This window comes from Sinocyclocheilus anshuiensis, unplaced genomic scaffold (genome assembly GCF_001515605.1).
Source record: "Sinocyclocheilus anshuiensis isolate Anshui unplaced genomic scaffold, SAMN03320099.WGS_v1.1 scaffold1006, whole genome shotgun sequence".
NCBI lineage: Eukaryota > Metazoa > Chordata > Actinopteri > Cypriniformes > Cyprinidae > Sinocyclocheilus > Sinocyclocheilus anshuiensis.
Window position 1 is genome coordinate 318,169 of NW_015540918.1, and position 12,340 is coordinate 330,508.

The window sequence follows — 12,340 nt, forward strand, 5'->3', positions numbered from 1 at the left end:
AACTGTTCTGGAACAGTGTTGTAAATACAACTTAACCACTGATTTCTAGTCATGTCCTCTTTTGGAAGGCCAAACAAAGTAGTTTCGCTTTTGCAACAAAACTCACAGCGTCTTCACAACATGGCGGCGGCAACAATACTACAGCAAGAATCAAAAGTTATGCCTTCTTTCTTTGCGTGAACATTTGGGCGGCGTTATGCAAATCTTCCCACACAGTGACGTAGACGTGGGGGCGTGTTTAAACGAGGTGTTTTAGGAGGGCGTGGACCAGTCTTAACTTTTATAAAGAATATCTCTTTGGATTTGAGACTTTAGTCTTTGCAACTTTAGGGATCTTATCTATTCACGAACAGCTTGTAACACTCCAAAGAGAAAGGAAAACTTGAAATCGCATCATATGACCCCTTTAAAGGTATGTTTTATTGTTACGTGATGTGCACTCTGTAATCCACAGTCTTTCCCACAATCCCTTGCTAACTAGGTTGAGGTGTTGCCTCTCTGACCTCTGCTTGAAACAACTCTTCTTTTCTGTAGTAATATGATAATGTACAGTAAGGCACTTTTTTGTCATGAAGCTTGATTCAAAATGATGGCATATTATGTTAAGTGTACTGTAACTTCTTATATAGATAGACCTGCACTTGTTTTATTGTGTCCAGCTCTTCTACTGATACAAATCCAAGCTAAAGCCAGGTGCACACTGTACGATTTTGGGATGTTAAAAGATTGTTTTTGTCGACAGGCCAAATTGACAGTATTTGATTGCTTAAGATGACATGCTCTTTGTGAATGAAAATGTCAGGACATGACACGATTGATAATCTAAACACCTAGTTGATGCCATCAGTGGCGACCAAAGATTTATATCATACAGCCATAAAATACAGTTGATGTCACACAGTCGCCATGGCCTTTTATCCAGCATCTCACTGGTGTCATATTGTATGATCTGAATTTTAAAAAATTGCACAGTGTACACCCAGCTTAAGTCAACACTGCAACTAGTTCAGCTGCAACTTGCCTGGTGTCTGAGATGCACAAATTGTATTTATTGACTTGATGCTTAGTTCCACCTCTTGTAACATTCTATCAAACTGTTCTGACAAATGTATTAACAATGAAAGATGCAAAATGTGCAATTGCAAAAACAATGCAAATTTTTACCCAACTGTTACCCCTTTTCACCAATGGCAGATTGCACTGGCAGTCTTGTAGTGAAATAGATTTATTTACACCCATTCTAGTATGCAGCAAAAGCTCTCATTTGTCATCTCTTAAGCAAGACTGAAAATGCATGAGATAAAAATAATTAACATAAGCCCAAACAGACTTTATTTAGCTAGCTAGTGGGCTTCGGTGATGTAGCAGAAATGAAAACCGTACAATAAGACTGCATCAGTAACAAAAGTAATATGTGAGAATCAGCATGAATACACAGCACATGCATGAAGAAAAGCAGAATTTAGGGTGGGCTCGCTTCCTGAACTAGAATGCATGGTTGTACGCTTGACCTGCTCCTCATGAACAATCATGCAAACCTTCTGCTTTCAGTGCTATCTCTCTGTGGTGACCAGCTCTGCTTTCATCTAACCTATGGTCAATTGATCAAGATGTATTTTTAGCATTACAGGTGGACCAGTGCTTTCTAAGACCGTTTCTTTTGGAAACTTGTGACTTTGTCTTACCTTTTGCTCCAAACCGAAGTCAAGTGTTTCTATTCTCTGTGTTTATACAATCTGTCACCTGAAATCTCTTTCTCAGAGAAGTCAAACAAATAAAACTGTATTTATTACGTTAAACTGCATTGTTTATTGCAATATTTATTCTAGATCACTACAAATGTACATGCACATCTCAACATCCAACAATGTTTGTCAAGGACTCCACAATTTTTTACTCACAATTTCTACCCAATAACATATTTAAGAGCTTGGTCTAACTGTATTATTAAAATACCCATGGCATTTTACGATTTTATTAATTTCCATGACTTTTCCATGTCTAGAATTTACACTTTTAAAATTAGGCTACCTCATATACAGTATAAGATTTATACCTCATTTATAAGATTTCTGCGGAAATTCTGAAAAAATAAAACATTTGTTGAGGGGGTGAATTTAAATAATATTTGTAGTTGTTTTAGGTCATTTTAATGCTTGTTTTGGTCCCCTGGTTGAGAACCACTAGTTTAAAGTTTACAATCTTTTACGTTTATGAACAAGTGAAGACAAACTCACTTGATGTGACCGCACTTTCCTCCCCAAGCCAGAAATTTACAGCATCAGGCTCTTATCCTAAATTTTTAAAAATCCACATTGCACATTAATCTGCCATTCTCCAATCAAAGGCACATCCAAGTAGAAAATGAATGTAAATTGTGTGGACAGTGGACATACCCAGCGCTTCACTCGTCCAGGGAATGTGAGTCTGTAAGTCTCCCGTCAGCTCCAGTAACTCCTCAGTCAAATTTGAGCATTGCTTCTGAACGTAAAACACACCACTGCTCTTCACCTTCCCTCCTATGATGATATCCAGCAGAGGGCTAAAGGTCATCTGACGCTCCTCTGGCATCACAACGCGATTCCCGTTCACGGCATCTGCATATCCGTTTGGAGTGACTGCCACACTGATGACTTTGGAGCCCACTTTCTCTCTGCACAAATATGATAAGAAAAGTTTGCAGAAACATTTTCAGGAATCAGGGAGCAGAGCTTAAAGGTCCCATGACATGCTGCTTTTTGGATGCTTTTATATAGGCCTAAGTGGTCCCTAGTACTGTATCTGAAGTCTCTTTCCCGAAATTCAGCCTTGGTGCAGAATTTCAGCCACTAGGAGACAGTCCCACAATGAGCTTTCCTTAGGACGTGCCATTTCTGTGTCTGTAGCTTTAAATGCTAATGAGGAGGAGAGAGGCGGGGCAACTGCCATGCTTTGCTGGTTTGCAAGCCATGATGTCTCTGGAGGAAAAAAAAATATTGCGCTCGCCTCGCACGGTAGTAGCTCATTTTCTCATGGGCGGGCCAAATTCTCTGGGCGGGCAAAGCAGAGAAAGGGGAGGTAACCTTTCCCCGTATGACGACATAAAGGGAAGATTCCGGATTGGGCCATCTGAGAAACCTCCTAAAGTGAAATTTTCATGCCATGGGACCTTTAAATGTTAGAAGTCTTAGAATGATCTGATAATCTGATTGGCTCACCTGAGATATGTGGGGTTCCATTTAGACAAAGCTGGCCAATCACTGAAGGCATTACGAATGATGCAGGGCTTGTTTGAACCAATCCAGTCACGATAAAACTGAAGAGGAGATAGGGGCCCATCCAGGTACAGCACTGCATCATTAGATAAAGCTCTGAGGAAGAGAAGAGAAGACTGATGTCACTGATATGCTTATGTTTTTAAGGTTATGCCTAAAAACAAATAAAAAAAAAAATATATATTTTTTTTTTTGTTAAATATTTCATGATATATTATGTTCATATATATATATATATATTTATTTTTTTTTATTTTTTTATTTATTTATTTATTTTTTTTCATTTTGAGGTAAGATATGACCCATTCAATTATTTTCCGAGATTCACCAATTTATTATTTTTTATGTTTAATGATATATATTGATAAATATTTAATGATAAATAATTTACCATAAAATACTATTGCCATTGCATGTACATTATCTATATATCTTTCTATCTGTCTATTATCGGCATACGATTATATATTATAATAAGTGTTATTATAAGTGTTCAGGTGTCAATAGACAGTAAGTGAACTCACCCCGAGCTTCTTTAGGAAAATCTCTCAAGCGTTCTTTAACTGCATCCATAACACTCTCCACAAGTTTCTATGGAACCAATACAGTGACTGCTGATTTTTCACAAGCCTCCTTCAGCTTGAAATACTCATAATATACATTATTCCCATGCATGCCAAACTATTCATACTATACAAGTAACTATTATTGTTTTGAAATTATTAGTGACAGCTCATATCCACATCTCACGTTTAACAGTTGTTAATGTTATGACATTTGTCTTCCGTACATGCGCAAATGTGACTGTTTACAGCGTTGTGTCTGTCTCCCTCTACTGGCCGGAGACTGCACTACAGGAAAATATATTAATTTTTTCAAGTTGTGTTATTTTGTTAGCGCAAAAATGCAACAAAAATATAATTGTAATTATATAAAATATATTTTATTTGAGCCTACTAAAGAGAAGTAACTCACACTTGACGCCAATTAGGTTTTTTTGTACATGTTTTCTTCCAATGGACATTAAAGGGATAGTTCACCCAAAAATGAAAATTCTGTCATCATTTACTCACCCTCATGTTGGATGAGGAGGCAGCTCTCTAAAATTACTTTGACCAGACTATTGCTGTAAGTTGTAAAATAAATAGCTGAAATGTTAAGTCTTTGTTAGCTGCACTCTAGTGTTCTTATAACATAAATTAAGTAGTTATAAATAAGGAAATCAACATATTTATGAGGAAATATGAAATAAATAAAAACAGGAATAAATACATTTGAAACCTTACTACAGAAATGAAAAAAACTATGAAGGCATAGATAAATGTCCTAGTCAAATGTATTTATTTGGTCCTCCCTAACAACATATGGTGTGTTAAAATTCAATTGATTGAATTGAAGCCTTTAATGTATTTATCACTTTTTTTTTCTCCTAAGGGTTCATCTGATTACATCTTTGAGGGGGATCTGGGCCTACAGGGTCAAGCTCCACAGCTCCAGGATTCCTCTTTCCTGTCCTCTTTAACCTCTCAGGAGACTTGGACCTGAGCTTCTTACCTGATGAACTTAGCACACAAGATGAGCCGTCACAGGCTGAGAATGTCAGCAGGAATGAGGACAGCGGCATATACGCTGACTGTCCGCTGAGAGAGCCAGCAGAGGCAGATACTGACACCAGTATTTCTGTCCAAAACTCCTCGCAGTTCAATCTCCCGATGACTCCCATGACCCCTATGACCCCCATGACCCCAGTGGCAGAGAGTTCAGGCATCATCCCACAATTACACTAAGGCATTTTATAGAAAAAATGTGAAGAATGTGTATCCGGGATTCTTTTTAACATCTAATGGCATCATATAGGCCCAGAACTTTATTTCAAATGTTGCTACACTCTTAAAAACAAAATGTTCTTTATTGGGTTTCAAGAATATTTTTTTAACTCCACAAAACGTTCCTTATAATGGAAAAAAGATTTGATTTTATAAAGGTTCGATTATTAAATTGTGCTTCTCACTAAGAAGAAATGGTTATTTTAAGAACTGTTCACTGAAAGGTTCTTTGGGGAACCAAAAAATAGTTCTTCTACGACATCACTATGAAAATGTTGGAAGCTTTATTTTTAAGAGTGTAAAAGGCTGTAAAATGCTTGAACTCCATGATTTAACTAAACCAGATGTCTGAAGTAAGTTAGTTACCTTTGAATAGAATCCTTTGCACTTCTTTAAGCATACAGTGATTACTTTTAAACCACCAGTCATTGCATCCTGATTTTTTTGTGAGTAATGCATCAGTTTACAGTGTAAGACTATATTTCCAAACCTGTTTTTGATTATACACAGGAATATTGTGTCAACAGTGAATCTTGCTTGCCCTCTGGATCTCAAATCCATTGCACTTCAAGCTCGAAATGCTGAATATAACCCAAAGGTACTTTCTTACTGTGGTTTATATATACAAAACTATAGAACTGTGTTAAATCATAGACAAGACGCACATTTACATAGCTTTTTTAAAAGGAATAGTTCTTGTAAATTGTCATTTTTTTTACTCTGTATGCTGTTGACATAAGGATGAGTAAAAATAAATGACAGAATTTCAATTTTTGGGTGACCTGTTCCTTTAATTTAAAGTGTTTCAGGTACATTTTTCAGTCTTTTCAGTAGCACAACTCCAAACTTTGCCTATGTATAGCTGCAGTTATAATGAGGATCCGTGAACCAAGAACTACTGCTCTCATATTCAGCTCTGGAAAAATGGTCTGCACTGGAGCCAAGAGGTACACATAATATATATTCAGAACTCTAACCATAATGCATTACGGTAGCACAACTGTAAAACAGATAAACGTAACTCAGAAATAGTCTCATATGTGTCTTTTACCCCATTCCAAGCAGTGAGGAGCAATCTCGCCTTGCTGCACGGAAATATGCCCGGGTGGTACAGAAACTTGGTTTCCCTGTCAAATTCCTTGACTTCAAAATCCAAAACATGGTTGGAAGTTGTGACGTCTGCTTTCCTATACGCTTAGAAGGCCTGGTCCTCACTCACCAGCAGTTCAGCAGGTCTGGACAGGCGTCTGTCTGTCATCAATGACTTTGATGGTTACTGGCCCACAATATAAGTGACCTTGTAACATCTGTCTTTAACCATTTTACTACCTTCAGCTATGAGCCAGAGCTGTTTCCTGGATATATCGCATGGTGAAGCCACGTATTGTGCTGCTGATTTTTGTGTCTGGAAAAGTTGTCCTCACAGGTACAGTTGGTATATAGTATAGTCTAATCTCACATAGTCCAATCTTAAAGGAATAGTTCACCCAAAAATGAAAATTAGCTGAAAAATTTACTCACCCTCAGGCCATACAAGAGTTTGTTTCTTCATCAGAACAGACTTGGAGAAATGTAGCATTCCATCACTTGCTCACCAATGGATCCTCTGCAGTGAATGGGTGCCGTCAGAATGAGAGTCCAAACGGCTGATAAAAACATCACAATAATCCACAAGTAATCCACATGACTCTAGTACATCAATTAACATCTTGTGAAGTGAAAAGCTGCATGTTTGTGGGGGAACTATTCCTAGTCCAATCTTTAAAAAAAAGTCTATTTGGCAGCCATGCATTGAAATTGTTTTTAAAACCCGTTCTCTTCATGTTATTATGATTTTTAGGTGCGAAAGAACGGTCAGAGATCTATGAAGCCTTTGAAAATATTTACCCCATCCTCAAAGTGTTCAGGAAGCAGTAGAAATGCTGCGCTTTTGCTTACATGAGCTGCATCTGAATATTTGTCTATAACAATGTGCCTCGTATCCATTTATGAGTGATCCTTGAAAGGTTTGAATGCAATAATTTAATCAAAAGTTTTGTTATTGCACTTTGCTTAATGTCTATGTTTACTTTATGTATTGTCTACATTAGCGAGGGTTGCTGAAATAACAGAGCATTCCAAAGCGTACTGTGAAAAGTAAATGTTTTGTTAAAATATTCAGCTTTGCCTTATGTGGGCTCTCACATGCAGACATGTCCACTTAGGTTACATCTATGTTTTGTCCCTTTTGTACATGTTGAACTGCTACGTGCTGATGCAGGTAAATAAACGTTGAAGACTTCTCTTTTGCAGAACCAGTAAAATGAAATGAAGCTTTATTTCCTTTATACATACTTCTTGTGAAATGTACTCCAATGATCTTTATTTACAACAGAAATATATTTTTTTTTTACTGTTTTCATAATTATACTATATTTATGCAGTATAAATATATCCAAGAATCAAAAACTTACACCAAACGAAGGGGGCCCATATTTGATGTTCCAATGGCAAAATATATTGTATTACTATGATATTTTAGATTCAAGTATGGTTACCATGGTACATTTTTGTAAGAGACGCCACCACCACACACGTGACAAACATACACAAACAAACGACACACAGTGCGTAGGGCAGACAGCCATTACACTCAGCTGGGCATAGAGACCTTAGGACCAGAACTACTGGTTATATTTTAACATTACAGATAATGTTAATCTAATATTGACCGTTTCTAAGAGGCGTCTATTCTTTATAGAGCCTGTATCATCATGGCTTGTTCCTTATCAGGCGAACCCCGGGCCTTGGGGCCTGGTGAAGAGCATCCAGAGATTGGATCAGAGGCCCTAACGTCCGTTCGATCCCAGCCGCCTCAGCAGCACCTTCAACCGGCGTGCGTGAGCGCTGCTGCCGCGGTCATGGTGGAGGCTCTGGATGATGCAGAGGGGCTCTTTGTAGCCGTGGAGAGATGTCCGCTCTGCAACACGGCCAGACGCAGACTGACCTGTGCCCGCTGCATTCAGAACGGCGATTTCGTGTTTTTTGACGGGAGAAATCCGGAGAGGTGTTTTAATAGCTTTTTTTATTATTATTATTTACACTGTATGCTAACACAGCTCACTCTAGCATGCTAACAGTTTTCAGTATTATCGAGCTGTTTCACATCTATTTATTTTATTTAAGCACATGTTCCCCTTTGATTTGAAGTGTTTTCGGAGTTTAAATGCGTTTTGTAAAGACACTAGATCGTATTTTGCTAATTCATGGCCCTAGCATGCTAACTGCTAACTTTGTAAACAAACTATCAGACAACAAAGAGGTTCGAGTTTCTACGGTCTCGTTCATTTCTTGTAAGATGTCAATGACGTAGCTATTTAAATAGGTTTTAAGTCCTTAATTAAAAGTGTTGTCATGGCTTACTTTTGTGTGGCTAAGTTTTGTGAAGAAACTCTGTGGCGGTATTTGTGTGTGACAGTTCCATTATTAATTATTGTTTATATATATATATATATATGTATGTCTGTGTGTGTGTGTGTGACAGTATTTTTATTAACTGTTTTATATCCGTGTATCTATCTCTATAGATAGATAGATAGCAATTGTGTATTACTCACTGTATTGCTATTCTATCATCAGGTATTCAGAAAAGCTGGAAAGACTACAAAAGCTCAAAAATGAGAAGGAGAATCTTCAACAGAGGTATTATATCAGTGTTGTGAGATGCATAATTCAACATTATGTTCAGATGATACCCAGTCTGAATTCTCCTTTTGTTTCAGAGTCATCAAAGCCATGGACAAGAAGGTCCAGGCAGACCAGCTTGTAAGTATTTTTGTGCATGTTTTGTTTTAAGTGCTTGAATTTGAAGAGGATGGGAAAAAAATATATAAGCCTGTTTTTAAGAGAGTTCTCATAATCATGGTTGTGCATTTTGTTCAACACAGAGGTGGAAAATCATGTCATGCAAGATGAAAATCCAGCAACTCAAAGAGGCCATCTGCACTGGCAATGAAGAAGTGAAGAGTGGTGAGTATTACAACAAAAAAGCTCCAATGAGAAAAGTGTGTAAACATTCATTAATCAAATCGAGGTACTCTTTGAGTTCTTTTTTTTGATTGTCCTTTCAGTAGTTAAAGGACAAAAAATAAAAATAGCAATCTTTTGTTTGATGTCATGGCTGTTCTTTTTCTTCACCTTAGGCAGGGAGCTGTTATTGCGTTCCCAAGATGAAGGACAGCGACTGCAGCGCAGGGCCAGCCGACACCAGGAAAAGAGGGACAAAATTAAGCGTCATAACCAGCGTCTGGGCGAGCTTCTGGAGAAGAGATCCAAAGAGCTGCAGGGGAGGCTGGAGGTCCTGGCTGAAGTGCGGAGAGAGCACATCCTGGAGCTCACCACTCACATCTTCAACATCCAGGAGGAGAAGCAGGGCAGCAGGTCAGAGCCGATAAGATGAGCATAAACATATTCGAATGAACATTAAAACATATGCACATTAACAGACTACACATAGTGCTCTAGCCTCGGATGAATATTTTAACTGAGCTTGTTGCAATGCATTCTGGATTTTGTGCAAAAACATGTTAACTTGTAAGACAGCATAATTTTGCTGCTTACTTTGTAGAACAGCTTTAATGTGGGGATTGATAGAGCCTAAAATGTGTGCATATTTCCTGTACAGTCTTGTGATTTCAATCACCATTGAAACACCAGCAAAATAATACACTACTGTTTAAAGGTTTTTATTTTTGAAATAAATTAATACTTTTATTCATCAAGGACACGTTAAATTGATGAAAACTGACAGTAAAGACAATTTAAAAAATTTAATTTCAAATAATTTGAACGTTCTGTACATCAAAAAAAATCCTGGAAAAAAATGTATCACGATTTCCGCAAAGATATTAAGCATAATAATAAGAAATGTTTCTTCAACACAAAGTCAGCATATTAGAATGATTTCTGAAGGATCATGTGACACTGAAGACTGGAGTAATGATGCTGAAAATGCTTTGCATCACACAAATAAATTACATGTATAATATATTCAAATATATTAATTTAAATGTTTAATAATTAAAATGTATTCAATTGTTATACTTTCAAATAGAAAACAGTTACCTTTGGTGAGCATAAGACTCTTTCCAACAAAATTTAAAAAGAATCTTAATGACCCCAAAAATTTAAAGATAGTGGGTATTTCTTTCCACCTGGTATGCCCACTATAATCATACTGAATAATTGCTTATGAATGTGCCCTTTGATTGTGACGCTTCACACTCAGTTGCTCCAGGGACACTCTTTGTGCAATTGCTTAATATCACTTGGCATTGATAAATGATCATGAACTTGATCTTGTTAGGCTGGTTTTTGAAAATGGTGTCTAAAGCATAAAACATCATCTTAAGTGTTTCTGCCTTGCAGGGACCCAGCAGAGGCTGAAAATGACCTTGCTCTGACCTCCAGCACAGTCAGTGAACTCGCAGAGGCGAGGCGAATCACCTACAGCTCAGGCCGCTGGATCTGGGATGATCAGAACGGAGAGACGAGCATCAGTATCACTGGTCCACATGTCACACTTCCCAGTAATGGAGACTGCTCAGCCTATTACAGCTGGGTGGAGGAGAAGAGTGGAAATCAGGGGCCAGGTACAGATAGTAAAAACGCTGGTTATTACTGTACATCTCAAGCATTAAATCCAAAGCAAAATGTAAAAACCTTTTATAGTTTGTCAGCTTGTTACTCGCTATGAACCAAGGAAGCTGGAATGGTGTTAAAACACCAACCAACCAGCCAACCATTGTTATTTTTCAGTGCAGTTATAGTTAACTAAATATGCAATGCAATACATTCAGTTTTAATGCTTCAGTTCCTTTTTAAAGGAAATCAAATATTAAACAAATTCATTTTACAAAATTGTGTATTTTCTTGTGTAGAGTTGGACCACATCAACCCGGCACACACCATCAGCGCCGCCCTCTGCTATGCTACACAGCTCGTCAATATCCTGTCTCATATTCTGGATGTCAACCTTCCGAATAAATTGTGCAACAGGTTACAGCTGCAAGTTTAGTGTCTATTATGGTTTTTATTTATAGTTTGAATTGAATTTTTGTATTTTGTATTTTTATTTTAGTTAATGTCTCAGTAATTTTGCCGTGTTTTTGACACATTTAAAGGGGTCATCCGATGCCCATTTTCCACAAGTTGATATGATTCTTTAGGGTCTTAATGAAAAGTCTGTAACATAGTTTGGCTAAAATTTCTTAATGGTAGCGTAAAAAACACCTTTTTACCCTGTCAAAAACAGCTATTTTCGGAGCAAGCCGTTTTGTAGCATTTTCCTTTAAATGTTAATGAGCTCTGCTGACCCCGCCCCTCACATCCAAGCCGCTCTCTGAGGGACTGTTTACTTTATGCCGGGTTCAGACTACACAATATTTTTGTCGGTCACGATAGTCACTGTGTCAGATTACATGATTTTGACTTCTAAAATCTTGTCGTGCCGTGGACAAGAAACATGTCAGACTACACGTTGCTTCCCGACCATTCATCGCGTGCCATCTTTAATGACGCGCGTGATGTCATCGAGAAGGCGGAACTAGCGACTGACTTCCGAAAACAAGAGTGTAAACATTGCTGAAGCGCTTCCGCTATAGTTCGCCAGCATTTTTCTTTCTTTGTTTTGTCGTGGTAGTCCCTCGATGACACATCATACAGGCAGGAGTACTGTTGCCACAGCTCCACGAACCTTTCCTCCATCTCATAATTCCACCTAGCAGCACCATCTCTCTTTCGTTTCGCCATGTTTGAAACCTGTGTATGAAAGAGCTTCTGTGCTGCTATTGGTCAACGTCACCAATGTGACAGAACTTGTCGTGGACGACGGAAAAAAAAATTAAACATGCTAGTCTTTCCGTCGTGATGTCGTGAAGCATCGCAGACGCGGAATTGGCTGTCGTCCACTATGACACACTACACGAGCTGAAACGATGGAATCTTGCGTCCCGACGCCCATTGTCATTTACAAATCCCCACAACACCCTACGTCAAGCAAATCGTGGCAAAATCGGGCTAAAATCGTGTAGTCTGAACCGGGCATAACATCTTCCATTCCTGCACTTTATCGCAGCGTTTGTATGTGTTGTTTATGGGCTGAAGTGTGTGCTGTTAAGTGACATTATGAGTCTGTAACTGAGCTGTCATTTGCAGAATTTGTTAAATCAGTCTGCACTTGTTGTTGTTACTGTTATAAAGCGTCATGTTGGGTCGTTCTCA

At 38.1% G+C, this 12,340-nt stretch overlaps 1 protein-coding gene and 2 pseudogenes across 1 annotated transcript in view; 2 read left to right on the plus strand and 1 right to left on the minus strand.

Moving 5' to 3' along the window:
• Positions 1 to 2,211: 2,211 nt before the first annotated feature.
• LOC107689321 (jmjC domain-containing protein 7-like) lies at positions 2,212 to 3,827 on the minus strand (annotated as a pseudogene).
• Positions 3,828 to 4,331: 504 nt separating this feature from the next.
• LOC107689323 (TATA box-binding protein-like protein 2) lies at positions 4,332 to 6,997 on the plus strand (annotated as a pseudogene).
• Positions 6,998 to 7,654: 657 nt separating this feature from the next.
• The window catches only part of LOC107689308 (beclin 1-associated autophagy-related key regulator-like), a 7,294-nt gene continuing 2,608 nt past the window's right edge, over positions 7,655 to 12,340 (plus strand). Inside the window, exons 1-7 of the mRNA XM_016487255.1 lie at positions 7,655 to 8,126; positions 8,699 to 8,761; positions 8,842 to 8,884; positions 9,007 to 9,088; positions 9,262 to 9,499; positions 10,487 to 10,710; positions 10,999 to 11,116. Of these exons, the coding sequence (XP_016342741.1) occupies positions 7,834 to 8,126; positions 8,699 to 8,761; positions 8,842 to 8,884; positions 9,007 to 9,088; positions 9,262 to 9,499; positions 10,487 to 10,710; positions 10,999 to 11,116 (1,061 nt within the window). The 5' untranslated portion in view covers positions 7,655 to 7,833. The remainder of the gene's footprint in view (positions 8,127 to 8,698; positions 8,762 to 8,841; positions 8,885 to 9,006; positions 9,089 to 9,261; positions 9,500 to 10,486; positions 10,711 to 10,998; positions 11,117 to 12,340) is intronic.